Below are 14786 nucleotides of genomic sequence, written 5' to 3'. Positions count from 1 at the left end.
GGCTGTCGGGTGATTTTTAAAACCTCCTCAGTGACTGAAATCTGTTGGTTCAACAAAAGACAATGTTTGAATGGACTCCCGGTGGAAGCATGAGAAGAGAGAGAGAGTGTGGACGGTGCAGAACCAGAACCTCAGGGATCTGCCCCCAAAACAAAAGACCCACAAACACACTGAACCTGTTTCTCACCAGGATTGATCGTTTGGGACATGAACGATTTTAAAGTGACATGAAAAACTGTTTGTTCACTGCAGGATTCCTTCGGGCAAGTTATAGGAAAACAAAAACTGTGGTCTGGACATTTTTTGTAAATGTCAACCTCATCTGAAATGAGAATAAAAAGAAACAAGAGCAGCCGAGAGTCACAGTATGATGTTTTTTCAGTTTTTCTTTCCTCTAGTGTTTAATATAAGTTTCTACCTCCTCTAAGGACGTTATGGTTTCACCCCTGTTCTTTGTTTGATTTTAAACAAGATTATTTATAGAGGAAGTGTCCGATTCAGTTTCTACAGTTTCTCCCTCCAGCACCGGAGCAGAAGCTCCAGATAATGTCCAGTGAGCTCGTGAGCAGGAGATTTTCTGGAGGATTCACAGCGAGCGATTGGGTGTTTATGATGTTTCTAACATGCGACAGACGCAAAAGACAAACATCTCAGAGGAGCCGCACACGTAGAAGACGCAGACGAAGACGTCAACCTGGAGAGAAAGAACACGTGACCTCCACAGCTGAATTTAAACCTTCTGCCTCTTCGCTTGAAAGCTCTGGAGAGTTTCCTGTCGTCGTGAACACGGCTGACTGGAAACTCTCAACTCCAGAGAGCCCATCGTCAACAGCTTCCGTCTCCATTAAATCCAAACTATCTGAAAACTGTTTTCAAACCCTGTTCATGCTCCACTGATTCACCGTGACCTCTGTGACGGCAGCAGTCACGGTTGCTTGGAGATTCTGAGCACAGATAAGCACGAGAGCAATTATACCCACACACATCCTCCCACACAGAGAGTAAGCACAGTATGCAACACTTGTGTGTCTGTGTGTGTGTGTGTGTGTGTTTACCTGCAGTGGAACGTTCCAGGCCATGTAGACGTGACTCTTGTGCTGGTCCATCCACACCTCCGCCACCCTCAGAGCGTTGCGACGCACGTGCACCGTCAGGTTCTCCGTGTAGGGCTTGTGGGCGCGCTCGATGTGGGCGATCCTCGAGCAGGGCAGGACCTCCACGCTGCCGCCACACTGCCACACCTTCATCACACACACACACACACACACACACACACACACACACACACACACACACACACACACACACACACACACACACACACACACACACACACACACACACACACACACACACACACACACACACAATAAAGACATGGACACGTGCCAGGTGCATGCCAGTTAATCCTGTGTCCTCTAAAAAGGGGATTAAATCTGTACCGTGACTGAGGCTGCTTGATAGAATTAGTGTGAATAAGAAGGAATCACCACAGGAGCACAGATGGAAACTGGCAGATATGTTTTACACAGGCCGAGCCACCATGATACATATAGAAAGAGCTTTTCCTCAGTTTTGTCAGGTACCTACATTGTTAGCTGCAGTGTATAAAGCCTTGTTTGTGTACTTAGTTTTTTACATCTTAGGAAAAACGTGCAGCAGCGATTGTTTGCTTCATGTCTTGCAGAATGCAGCTCTGGTGAGAGCGGCTCTGACTCATCGGGGGGGAAAGAAGAGGCAAAACCCTTCTGCTGGATTTGGGAAACGAGACCATCGTCCTTATTTAGTGGATTTGCACACGTTTAAAAAAACCTGCGTTAAAGTGCTACAGGGTCCAATTGATTTATTTGACCCCAACAATACAAAGTAAGGACAAATAAACAAATCAAGTAGAAACTGGGCCAATTGAAAGAGGTCAACCAAAAATAATATTCCCAACAAAACAGGACATTATCCCAAACAACTGACTTCACAAATTAGAGCAAGTTATAAAACCACATAGACAATAACTGAAACACATCGACTGTATATAAGAACGGACGTAGACTCTTCGAGAAAATACTGATCTATGTCTCAATCTCTAGTTTCAAGTCTTCTTCAATACAGCTGATGGTCATTTTGTAAATTATGATCATTTAGAGACATAAAGACGATTAAGCATTAATGGGGGGGGTGCATGCCAGGTGACTGACAGCCAGTACCATCCAATATCCAACTCTACAACTTGTTTGCGTTTGAATCTTCCTCAGATAACGCAGCCTTTTCTTTCTGCCACTAACATGTGACGTCAACTTCTGCTTTGTCGTGGAGTTTTGTGATAATTTCCATGGCAGCGCCGCTTGAGCATTCTTCAGCGTTCTCAATGTGTGCGACGGGTTCGGTGGAGCGATAAAACAAGAGCCGGAGAAGCCGATTTGAAACGCCTGTACTCTCTATTCCAGTCCTGCACCTTGTTTGTGTGTTTACACTTTAATCCCCGCTGCCAGTCGCCTTCCCCGCATCCTTCCACCGCGACGGGCCCCTGCAGAACCGCGGCGGAGCGGTGGCTCTGGCCCGGCGCCCAGGCAGGAGCACCGACTCCAGCCAGAACCTTGGATAATACATGCCTCCCTCAGAAATACCTCAGCGCTCTCCATAAAGGATTTACAACACGGGGTTAGAGCAGAGGGAGCTTTTCTTCCAGTATAACAATCTTTGTCTGAGCGGCGTGGGTGTGCGGAGCGAGATAGAGAGCGAGCGGTGAGGAAAATGGAAAAGGAAGACAAAGAGGAGAGATTTAGGGAAGAGTGTGAAACATGGAGCGGAGAAGGTAAAGGGATAAAGGAGAATGGAGATAAAGTGGGAAGAACAGAGAGAAGATAAAGGAAGTGAAACACAGGGGGGGGGGGGGGGGGGGGGGGGGAACAACTGCTTCTCTCAGTCCTCCTGACTCATCCTTTCCAAAAGCCTTTTCTCTGCTTTAAATAAAAATCCTTCTCCCAGCGGATAAATCAGGGTCATGTTCCGACAGTTGCTGAGCAGACATCACGGAACGTCACTGCGATTGTGAGAAGATGCAGATGCCCGTGTGTGTGTGTGTGTGTGTGTGTGTGTGTGTGTGTGTGTGTGTGTGTGTGTCTGTATGTGTGTGTGTGTGTCACCCAGACTAAACCAAGCCCATTCACACTCCTCATTGTCTTTCCCTCTCGTCGTCTTCGCTCTAACGTGGAACAAATCTTCGCTTCTTTTAAAAGTTTTAACGAGAACAAACGCGAGGCGACAACAAATGAAGTTGTGAATTATAAATCGCGCCGGGGATGACCGGCGTGAGACAGTGGGCATTAAATATGCAGAATATTATTCTAGGGCGCACACAAAGCGAGCTCTATCCCAGCAGGAGTGTGCAGGCCAGAGATATGCAGGAAAGAAAAAAAAAGAAATCCTGGCTGATAAGAAAAGGCGTCTGTGTTTGGTGTGACGGAAATAGAAAGAGAAACGACCGAGTGTTTCCTGACTTAAACCTCAGGTTGAACTCACGTGAAGAACGAGGTAGAGGAAGAGCGAAGCCCCGGAGACGTGTGCAGAACTGATTCTGTCAAAAATATCACGGCTGATTTACATAATCATTGATCTGAAATAAAGGGTTTTACAGAGCCGACTGCCAGTAAGTGGAAATATTGACTTTTCCTCATCGTGTGCTTCTAGTTAATGTGGTGTGAAAGTAAACCTGACAACGATGATGTGTTTATGTGCGTCTTGCTGGGCCGATATTTGATGACTCGTGGTATCCTGTGGAGCGTCGGCCCCAAACGGTCCCACATTCTTTACTCAAGTAGACATACGTACAGACACTCGTGTTAAAAATGACTCGAGTAAAAGTACAAGTACTGATTCAACCTCTGCAATCAGGCAAAAGTACAGGCTCTAAAATGTACTCACAGTAAAATGCGACCCTCTGAAGGTCGTTTCTACCATAAAGCTGATCTCAGACCTGCAGCTGAATAATCTCCTGACAATCTCCAGAGCGGCTGCATGTGAGAGCGTAAACGTCCGAGTGAGTTGTGATAGATACACAACGAGGATTCATCTTTCCAGTGTTATCGTCCATTAAGGTTTAAATCTGTCCGGATGCTGGGAAGGTGGGGTTTGATTATGTCAAATGGAAAAGTACAGATTATTCCCCTCAAACGCTTTTAGGTAACGAGCCTGTTTTGAAAATGTGAGGAAAATGGCGTCAGAAAAAGGAAATATATCAAGACTTTTGACATTGTTGCTAAAACGTTTCTTTTGCTTTTCAACCTTTCAAAGAAATCCCACAGGCAGATCTTTAGAAAGGTGAAGACACGTCCAGCTGAAGGAGACTGAAGTTCCTCTCGGCTGAAACGGCTTCATTCCAGTTCAGCGTTTGTCGTCCTGGCTGCAGAAAGGAGCTGAAGTGTAATGAACGGGGGGGGGGGGGGGGGAGAGAGGAGCGTGTGATGAGGGTCAGAGAAACATCAGGGTCGCACGATCTCCTGCCGCACTGAACCGCGACCAGGCTGTTTGTGTCCTCGCCGCTTTTGACTCCGCTGGGATAGAGTCAAAAGGTGTTTGAGCAATTTGTCTCCGCACTGGAATCTGCAGTGGAACGAAAGAGCCGGATAATAGAGAGCAACTTCTGCAGAGACGCCACAGAGCGGCGAGGAGCGAGGGAGAAAACCATCATCGGCCTGTGACGTTCCACTGAGGAGGCTAATTCAGGCGCCACGTGGAGACAGTCAGAGAAAGACACGATGCCGCCGCTGACCCGAAATGCGAGGAAACAACAGGACGTTTTGAGCCTCGGGCGGATTTGGCGATTTATATTCATGACACCACATAATGTTTATGATTTGAGGTGAAAGCCATTTTTAAAGAGAATATTTAGTGCGCCATCATTCACAGTGTGAGTCTGAGCTGAGGCTCCTGCAGAGACCTGCTCATTAACCCTTCCCTGCAGACGGGGCCACACACACAGTGGGGCATCACATTTCTGGAGGTTATAATAATCTGTGGTGGTTCAGATCCACCTGAGCTCAATGCTAGATTCATTCTTTTATCGCCTCAGGCTCCGTGAACATCTCCTTCATATCTTTCTGCACTTTGTTGATGGCTGTTAGTGTGAATTTCTATTTATTGGAAAAAGGTAAGACGAAGGGAATAAAGGGAAAATGAAGGAGGCGGCACCGGCTGTCAACGCCTCACAACTGGAGTGAGAGATAATGACAGTGAGGCGGCGTCGCAGAGGCCACACAACAATAATAACCCATCAATCTCCTCTTTAAGCTGCGCCATCATCGATCGCTCACAGCTGTCCACTAAATCTGGACCCGACGTGCTGGAGCCTGAGAGAATCGTACATTCTTCATGGTGAGATGTGGTCTTCACCCAGCGGCTCACCGCAGCATCAGCACCAGCACCAGCACCAGCCAGGCCCGGGCTCATCATCAAACCCGTGCGTCAGTAACCGTATATCACTCCACGCCGAGCCCGAGTCAACACTTTCTCTCGGCTGTCTCCAGCGTCTGTCGAGTCTCAAAGCTGTTCCAACAGTCGAGGCTGCAAATCTGTCCCACGAGGACGGAGCTGCTGCAGAGACGCCGGCCTCTGGGGAGCGGTTTGGAGGTGAAATCTTTGCGGTAGCTGCAGACGCTGTGCAAAGATTCCCGAGCAGGTTTAATCACGGTTACATCTCCTTCTGCACATATTTTCATATTGTATGCATTTGTTTTTATAGATTTAACTTTATTGGCAGCACTGGGGTGAATCCTGGGTTTGGTCGGGGTCTTTTCTGTTTGCATGTTCCTTCTGTGTCTGCGTGAGTTTTCTCTGGGGAGATGCAGATCGAGGTAAGATTAAGTAATCGAGTCGTTATAATAAATGTATGTAGTTGAATCTAACCTCATTAGATTGACTCAAAATGTTATCTGGCATTCGTCGCAGCCTCAGTAATCTGCTCAGTTTGCTTGAGTCAGACTTCATGAGTAATGTGAATGACTGAAGAAGGCCCCATTCTGTCAAAGTAAAGGTCGTTCTTCATCTCTGCTGATATTCAGGACATTTCAGTTTGGACAGTGACAGCGGGCTTCAGCCTCTGAGCTTCACAGGACACGCACCACACTGTGCACACATGAAGCACTGCATGCTGGGGGGGGGGGGGGGGGGGTTGCCGCTGACGTACAGTTAATAAGATGTTAGTCTCTCACGCCAACTCACCCTGATGCCGAGCTCCACGTTTTCTCCGCCGTAAATTTCCATGCCTTCGTCGAGCAGGCCGATCTCCTCAAAGTACTTCCTGTCCACCACGAAGCAGCCAATCAGAGCAGGGCTCCTGAAATAGCAGAGGAAAAATGTTTTGTACGGAACAAGATGCAAAGTGTCTCGAGAGTTTAAATGCAAAACAATGTTCAACACAAACACAAACACAAACACGAGCAGAGTTGTAACCCACAATTAGCCCCATACTGCGGAACGAGGCCCCGAAGATCGAGTTTTCAAGTGTGCTGCACATTTGATGCTGTAAACATACGCATTAGACTTTCATGAATACCCTGCAGTATGCATTATACTAACAAATGATCCCGCTGTCAAAACGCTGCCTCGCACAACACAACAGATCCGGGACATGTGGAGGGAATCCAGGGGCGAGAGCAGAAAGCTTCCCCCCCTCAACATCAAACCGAATCAACAGGAGTGAAAAATGACTCCTCTTAGTATTCACACATCTTATCAATATGAAATACAGCCGCGCTGCGTGTTTGGAGGAATTTCTCTCTCAAACAGACAGAAACACAAAAAAATATCTCATAGGAACAACCAATGTCTCCACAGCTTCATGATAACTGCACCTGTAAATCACATTTCATAGCTCAAACATCAGAGTTATGTATTTAACACTGTTCAGTCTCAACTGTGTCAGGATACAAATAAAGAATTAATGAACATTTGTTTCTTTAGCTCGATTTGATGTGTAAGAAACTGGTGACGTGACCGACACATGGTCAAGACGCGACAGTCTACACAAGCAGAGAGTCAAAGGTCAAAGAAACTATGGTCAGAAAAACACAATTTCCAAGATATTTCTACGAATATTAGAGAAACAATGAAAAGCTTTAATTATCACATGATGTCGTATGATCAGTGACATCATGAAGGCTGAAAAAATCCAGAACTCAACATTATGCATGGTTAAAAAATGCATTTTTTAAAAATATCTCTGGATCCTATTGGACTTCAGACGTGACTGATATAGATCAACAAATCATTTATGATCATATGGAAGGAAAGACGTCACTATGAAGTCAGAAAGTAGCATCGTACAGTTTCGACACGTTAAACTATTTAAATAATATCACTAGAGAGAAAATGTGCAGTTTATTTAGATTAACATTCACCCTGCGATACAGGACTCACCATAAGTTTCTAATTTATCAAATAAATGAAAATGGGGCAATAACTTGGGATCAGGCAAACTGGCTTAAATAGGAAAGTTAAACTTATATAATAAATCATATAAAAACTGTTTTTTATATGATTGGGGGGGGGGGGGGACTAGTGAACACAGCCAGTGACTAATTACACTTGACAAAAATAAGATTTAAAAGAAAGAAAAATAATTGGGGCAATTCATCTTCCTCCGGTTCAGTATTGAGCAGCGTTTGTACAAATCTGCATCATTGATTTTCTCCCTGTGAACCACAACAACCTCACGTAAATATTGGCGAGTCTGCAAATTTTTTTTTTTTCTCTCGTGTTGCTCTGCAGGATATCGGAGCATCTTTCATATCCATTTCAGAGCAGAAGCTCCAGAGGCGGCTGCAGCACGTGACGTAATAAAGGAGACAAACCTGTTTTATTTTTTATATAACAAAACACATTGGATCTGTGTTTTTAATTGTTCTAAATGAAAAAATAATGAGCTTAGTAAGTGATATTATCAAACCTAATTCAATGTGCTTTAAGGCAAATGATTAAGAATTAATATTGCACTGATATTTCCCTGGTGTTTCATGATAACACATTTCACGTCTCCCTTATTAAACTGGGAACAAACCCTCCCCCTCCTCCCTGCGGTCACCTGATCGGGGCCGTTTGGTTGCGCTGCGTCCACCAGGACTTGGGCGGGTTGAGGTACCGACACCACAGCTCCCAGTCGAAGCCCTGAGCGGACAGCGGGTACTCCTCGATCTCGAAGGTGTCGTACTTGATGTTGTCGAACGAGGGAGAGACCACGCGGGTCCGATCCTCCTTTATCCGCTGCAGGATGGGTTCGGCCCTGCAGGACCACAGAGAGGATTAGAAGGCGATAGAGAATAAACTAAAGGAATAATCATTATAACATTAAACATAGATCTTAAAACAACTCGAGTCAAAGTCACACTCTTACACACTTTGTAAAAAGTATATGAAGCTACAGTAAGACCTGTTCATCCATACTACTTCCTTTTCTTTGAATTTAAATCATATAATTTAAAGAGTCTCCATGAACAACAGTGTCTCCTTGTAGTTTGCAGATTAAATAAGATAGTGGAAACTTTTCCTTGTTCCAAAAAACTTAATTTTCATCATACTAAACTTGCGTTGTTCCTTAGCAACACATCTGTTCGACATCACTCGGATGAGGAATCTGCAGCTGGAGGAGATTGGTTTTCCTCATGTGATTTATACCGGAGATTTATTAAGATTTACATTCATTACAATGATTATAGCAGAAGGGAAAAATCACCCAGTTGGAGATTCAACACATCTGAACATGGATGGGAAGTAAATGTAACCATGGCAACCGGTTTAGCAGTCATAGTTTTTGTTTTGTAAGCGTTCAAAGCAAAATGAATAAAAAAAAAACATCCTACAGCTTTCGGGCAGTTATTTTCATACCCGTCCATAATAAAATAATTAGTTTGACTCGAGAATGTGTTTCTGTGCACGATAACAACCCAAGTTACAGCAGCTCAGGTTTCTCATTTGTCCTGCACCCGGAGGCCGTTTGAGTCTTTGTGGAAGCAGCGTGTTTGATTCAGAGTCAAACTCCCCGAGTCTGTCTGTTCTGTGTCCAGCAGCAGACAGATGCATTCAGTGAAAGAAAAGACAAGCTCGAGCAATTAAACACCAAACCTGCAGGTGGAGAACAAACAGGAGATTAAAGACATCATCCTTCCCGTCTCCTAAATCAAATCAAGCTGCAGCGAATCACACACACGTGAATATCAATCCTCTAATCGGGAATTATTCTCTGGGAAATCAAAAATGACGATAAACGCAATGATTTCAGGTTTCAGTGAATCTATTCGCTTAGGATTTTTTTTACTCCATAGTGGCCAAAAGTCAGCAACAATAACTTCTGCAACTTCTGCTTTTCACCAGCACTTAAGGTTAGTGTGACAGTCGGCTGAGATCAAATCCTTTCATCTAAATCCAGAGCAAAAATAAAACCTTATCAAAAAAGTCAGAGTCAAAGAGGAGGAAGGGAAACGAGAGAGTAATTGTCAGTCCAGGCTGGAAGCGGAGGAGTGAATCCTCAGCGCTGACTGGATTAAGAAGGTCAATCCACCAGTGAGCAGTGAGGATGGAGCTGAATCGATGGCCGAGGCTCTGAGAGGAGCCAGAATCAGAACGAGCATCTTGGAGAGATCTCGGCCTTGTAAACTACTCCCGAGGTTTTAGATTTAACAGGAAGGGAAGTGAAGGAACTCCGGGGTCCAAACAGGAGAGGACGAGAACCTGGATATCAGACTACACTCAGTCCTGGATGTTCCTCTGATGGAGAAAGAATAATCCCTCGTGTGGTTGATGAAGTTGATAAGAGAACGTGCAGGAAACAACTTCTTATCTGCTTCCAACTGCAGCAGCTGGTCTGGAGAAAGATGAATAGCATCTTTACTACGGGAGCCTTGAGGGACAAACTGCCAAAGGCTGCTGTTTAAATGCAAACTGCCCACGACCTGTTCATGTTTCATTAGTTCAGCCCTGCAGAGCTGTGAGATAATAACACCAGAGAGCGGGAGGAACTCTTTTATTCTGCACACCGCTTCTTCGTTAGCGGATAAACCTCGACTCCCGTTCCCCACTTCTGCACATTAACATTGAAACGACGTGAAAACACAGGAAGCCTCCAAATCTAGTTAGTGGGAGAGAATCCGGTCGGAAACCAATTAGTGGGACCTCCACATCAAAGGAGGCTCCGCCAGTCAAGGTAAAGTTTTCACAGCTCACACTTCATATCGACCTGGAATAAAGTTTCCCCCTCGCAGCGGAACACGAAGACGTTTCGGGGGAAAGATCGTCGATTAGACCAAAGTGAACGTCAACGCACTGAAAGTCTTTATTCACAGTCTGTGTTCCGAGCGTGCAGAGGAATCTCCGGTGGCCTCAAGAGTCTTGTTTTAAAAACATATATGTTTCGTCAATTAACTATATGTGAAAGAGCAAAAAGTAATTTATTCGATTTAGTAATTAAACTGCTAATTTAGTCAATGAAACTACTTTTTTCTAATTTAAGTCACAGGGAAAATCACATGTGACTCAAGTTATACTGAGTTCAAATTTTAATTTAAGACATATTAAAGCTTTAACTTGATAAATTGATATTGTTGTATATATATCATATCATCATCGCCGATTAAATTTCTCTGCTCGTCTATTTGAGGTGTTACGGTAAAGGTGCTCCGAGCGCACAAACACCATAACACTAATAGACAAGCCTCAGATTTGTGTTTTGGCTTTTGTAGTTGTGTTGTTGTTGCGTTCATCTTTTGTGTTGTGAGCTCGTGTGCGACGTCTCGGCCTCCGCAGGTTTACGCTCCACTGAGTCTTCTGTTGTCAAGTCAGCAGGAGGCAAAGGACTCAACTTGCATCTGAGGCAGAGCCGAGTCTGTACATTCGGTTCCTCTTCCTCAGATCCCCCCCCCCCCACTGGCATGGGCAGACATGTAATTACTTTGTCCTGTGATGTTCTTCGTGTACATGTAGAAGACGACTGGCCGAGCACATGTACAGGAGCTGGAGAGGATTCTTGTGATTATACAGGCAGGAAATCACTGGAACAGGAAAACTGTCTATAATCGCTTGTGTTTTAAAATAGCCGGCGTTGCAGATAAGTCAGCGCACGATTATGCAGATAAGCAGTCGGTGCTTTGTTGGTAATTATACAGCAATTTCTCTAAGTAGAACAGAATATATACATTTATATACATATGTATAATGTGTGACAGGGTGGGCGGGGATTCAGAGCCGAGGAAGGAGCGAGGAGGATGAAGAGGAAGGTGTTTGTGGAGGAAGACAAAGGAAGAGAGAAGGGGATTGAGAGGAATGTAGGTGATCCACTTCTTTTTATTAGAGTGTGTGAAATCACATACTTCACAGAGGGAGCTCATCATGACACTTATCACCAGAGAGGGAACAAGAAAACGGAATTGGATTGAAATGTGAGCAGTTTAAGAGAAAGTGGACAAAATATATAACATTCACCTCCAGCTGAGTTCCTTTCTCTCTCTGCAAATGATTTCATTAGTCATAGACGAATGCCGCCTCTGTGGAAATATGTGGGCGGCGTGTGTGTGTGTGTGTGTGTGTGTGTGTGCGTGTGTGTGTGTGAGAGAGAGGAGTGGGTGGAGGAGTAGGGGGGGGGGGGGGGGAAACCTTGTAAATGTTTCGAGTTCAATCTGGAACACAGCAGCAACAAATGTTATTCTGGATTCCAGCCCAGGCATTATGATGAAGTGTGTGCATGTGTGTGTGTGTGTGTGTGTGTGTGTGTGTGTGCCAGCTCCGAATTAGGCAAAATGTCGTTACTGAGGTTCTGGTAAAGATTAAGGGTAAAATGTGAATTGTGGTTATGTTAAGGTTAGAGTTGTTACGTTGGGCCGTCACGGTGACGCCGCGTTGCTTCTTCTAAATGATGTTTCACCACAGTGTCAAGGTTTTTATAGTTATTGCAGGACGAGACGATCCACGGCTTCAAATCCCCAGATGATCCTGGTGTTTAGTTGCCAAACCTTTATTTGTGGTAATACAGAAATCACACCACAAACCCACATAGAAGACACACAACAGACACGCTCAGTGTGTGAACAACAGATGCACACGAGAAGCAGCGGATGCGTTTGTGCGTAGGTGTGTGTCTGTGTGTGTGTAGGTGTGTGTTTGTGTGTGTTTGTGTGTCCTCATTCAAGCCTGCGTGTGTGATATTTCTCAGCCTGTCGGAATGATTAACAGACACACGTCCCTGCTGCTGTATCCACGAGTTCCAGCGAGCGGACCTTGAGGTGGAGAAGTGCCCACAGCTCAGACACACTGACATTGAAGTTTTGTTTAAAAAGAAAACAGCACTTGATTCCTGTCAGAGAAGTTAATGGGGTGCGGAGGATAACGTGTTGGGAGCCGCAGCCGCCTCACCGCTGTGATGGATTAACCAGGCCCCGCTCTTCTAATGAGGTCAGTAATTAACCACTACTCCCATTACTTACTCTATTTAATGGATTCATTAGGAAATATTTCCGCTGCGTGTCAACACGACGGAACGCGAAGGTTGCTATTAACTCCATTTCTGTAAAGGTTAGAGGTGAGAGTTGTTTCAAATAGATGGAAACGTTCCTCATTAAAATGGAAATGATTGCAAGAAAAAGCAAATTTTTATCAGGATCATCGAAGGAGGAAAATGTCATGTAAACATAAAGTGCCAGTATTAAAAACAGGACGGATCCTGTGTCCTTCACGTTTGATCACTAAAATCGAAATCAGTCAATTTTGAAACCAAGCAAGTCAAAATTTAAAGAAATTCCCTAAAGGTCTCCGACATTGTGTAAAATGCGGTGGTGAGCAGCATCGCACACCAGCCACACTTACAAGGTGGGATCATGAAGAACACACACTTCACTCCAGTACAAACAGTTCCATCTACAATCTGTCATGTGTGCACCATCCCTGTTATTCATGAACCCGCCCGTCTACAGGTGAATCTATCTCTGGGTTCAAAGGTCGTCCTGAGTGCGTCTCCTTCACAATCTAATTCACCCTCCCGTGTCTGTTGTGCCGCTCCTTCGCCCTTTGTCGCCTCGAAAAAGCTTGAAACATCTCGTGACTCTAATTCAAACCGGATCAGTCGGCTCTTTCTGCCACAAACTCCTGGAGCAGCACAGCGTCTCTGAAGGTCTCATCACAGATTCGCCTGCCACCTCCAATCAAACGAGAATCTGGGTCTTTTATTTAAAACAGTACGTCTGCAGACTGCAGGCAAGTATCACAACTGTCGAGCGGAGGGAGTCGCCGACGCCTCAGATATTTACAAAGTTCTGCTTATGTTATAACTTTATCATCCTCATGTGGGTGTGTCCAAATAGTCTGTCCACATTTAGCTCTTAAACCCTTTTGACAGGCGTGTTTCCAGCTTTGTGCAAAAGTCCAAAATCAAAACCTCCTTCCTCAGCAAAGATCCAAGAATCGTTTTTCAATATACAACTATGCTCTTTTATGAGTTGTTAAACATACTAGAGCCACAAGAGGCAGGGACAGGTTCAGGTGTGTGATGCTGACGTGAACCAGGAATCAAGAACAACCAGGACAGGACAAGTTAGTAACGTTCAGGAGGTGAGTGATACAGAAACAGGATGTTACATGTTGATGTTGATGATATTGTATATGTGTCAGAATCGGACTCCAGGACGACATCTAACTTTCACTCTCTGCCTTCACCAGTAAGTGTGACCATCCTGCTGTTTGAACTTTAAATGGCAGCTATAATGATCCTGCTGAGACATACAAAAAAATAATCGTGCCACACAGGCTTCTTTAATAGAATTAAGAGACTCTTTGAACAATAAAACTATTTCAGTCAACCTTCATCTGTCCTTCAGTGTGGAGATGTTCTGTGTTGTCTCCAGTTCAACCTGTTCAGACGTGTTATTAACGTCCATCCTGAGATTAACAAGCTCACACCAAGTATTAAAATGCATCTCCAACGTAACAACTTGTGATCGGATCTCACTTCATTAATCCATGTGCAAATAATCATCTATAATCACGTCATCTGTGTTTGCGTAGACCAAATAATGTTGTTTTTACCCGGTCTGAATTTACAGATGTGTTAAAAACCAATATTTGCGTGTGTTTATATTTTTGTGACCAATGAGGACCAACTAAGCGATCGGATCTCAGGACGCATTTCAAACGTGAACTCAGCCCTGAACACTTGGGATCAGATCCCTCAGGACAGACGTTAATATCAGGGTCAAAGTCCACAACACTTTATCACAAAAGACAAATATTGAAGTCTTCTTCATTCTCTGTGGTTTGGACCCTTCAACAGTCAAGAAGAAGATACATCCACGTGGTATTTGTTCATAAAGATACTTCACATATCTCCTCTGCAGAAACTAAGATAAAATGATTAAAATTAAAATTCTAGGATGTTCAGGTTGTTATCAAAAAGTCCAGATGTCTCCACAAACCCTTGGACACAGGTTGTCTCACCGTCAAAGAGAATAACCACAGGTTTAATTAGGATTCTCTGGACCACAACTACCTGAGTATCCCCAACACCTCTGCTTCCCTTTGAAACACACACACTGAATATAAATCACTTCTGCTCCAGCTGCTCTCGCGACCGACTCACTCTATGACCCAAAATACTAATAAACATGTCACCGCTGCCTCTGCGGCTCTTTGCAGCTGGAGGTTTGCACCTGTCTGGAAACGGGCTACAGCTCCACCGGTCCTCAACAGAGCGAACGCAGAGGGAGGGAATGGAATCATCCCGTCATTCACCGGCTCATGAATAGATTGGTTCTTGTCAT

General features: G+C 44.6%; 1 protein-coding gene across 4 annotated transcripts in view; it reads right to left on the bottom strand.

Moving 5' to 3' along the window:
• Positions 1-14786, bottom strand: part of galnt18a (UDP-N-acetyl-alpha-D-galactosamine:polypeptide N-acetylgalactosaminyltransferase 18a) — a 91938-nt gene that overhangs the window by 17533 nt on the left and 59619 nt on the right. For all 4 annotated transcript variants that reach the window (XM_034587763.1, XM_034587764.1, XM_034587765.1 and 1 more), the window contains exons 5-7: positions 8075-8272; positions 6214-6328; positions 1056-1241 (exon numbers count right to left, since the gene is read on the bottom strand). In XM_034587763.1, the coding sequence (XP_034443654.1) occupies positions 1056-1241; positions 6214-6328; positions 8075-8272 (499 nt within the window). The remainder of the gene's footprint in view (positions 1-1055; positions 1242-6213; positions 6329-8074; positions 8273-14786) is intronic.

This window comes from Hippoglossus hippoglossus, chromosome 6 (genome assembly GCF_009819705.1).
Source record: "Hippoglossus hippoglossus isolate fHipHip1 chromosome 6, fHipHip1.pri, whole genome shotgun sequence".
Taxonomy (NCBI): domain Eukaryota; kingdom Metazoa; phylum Chordata; class Actinopteri; order Pleuronectiformes; family Pleuronectidae; genus Hippoglossus; species Hippoglossus hippoglossus.
The sequence above is the reverse complement of the archived record's forward strand: the minus strand, read 5'-3'. Positions and strand labels throughout refer to the sequence as shown.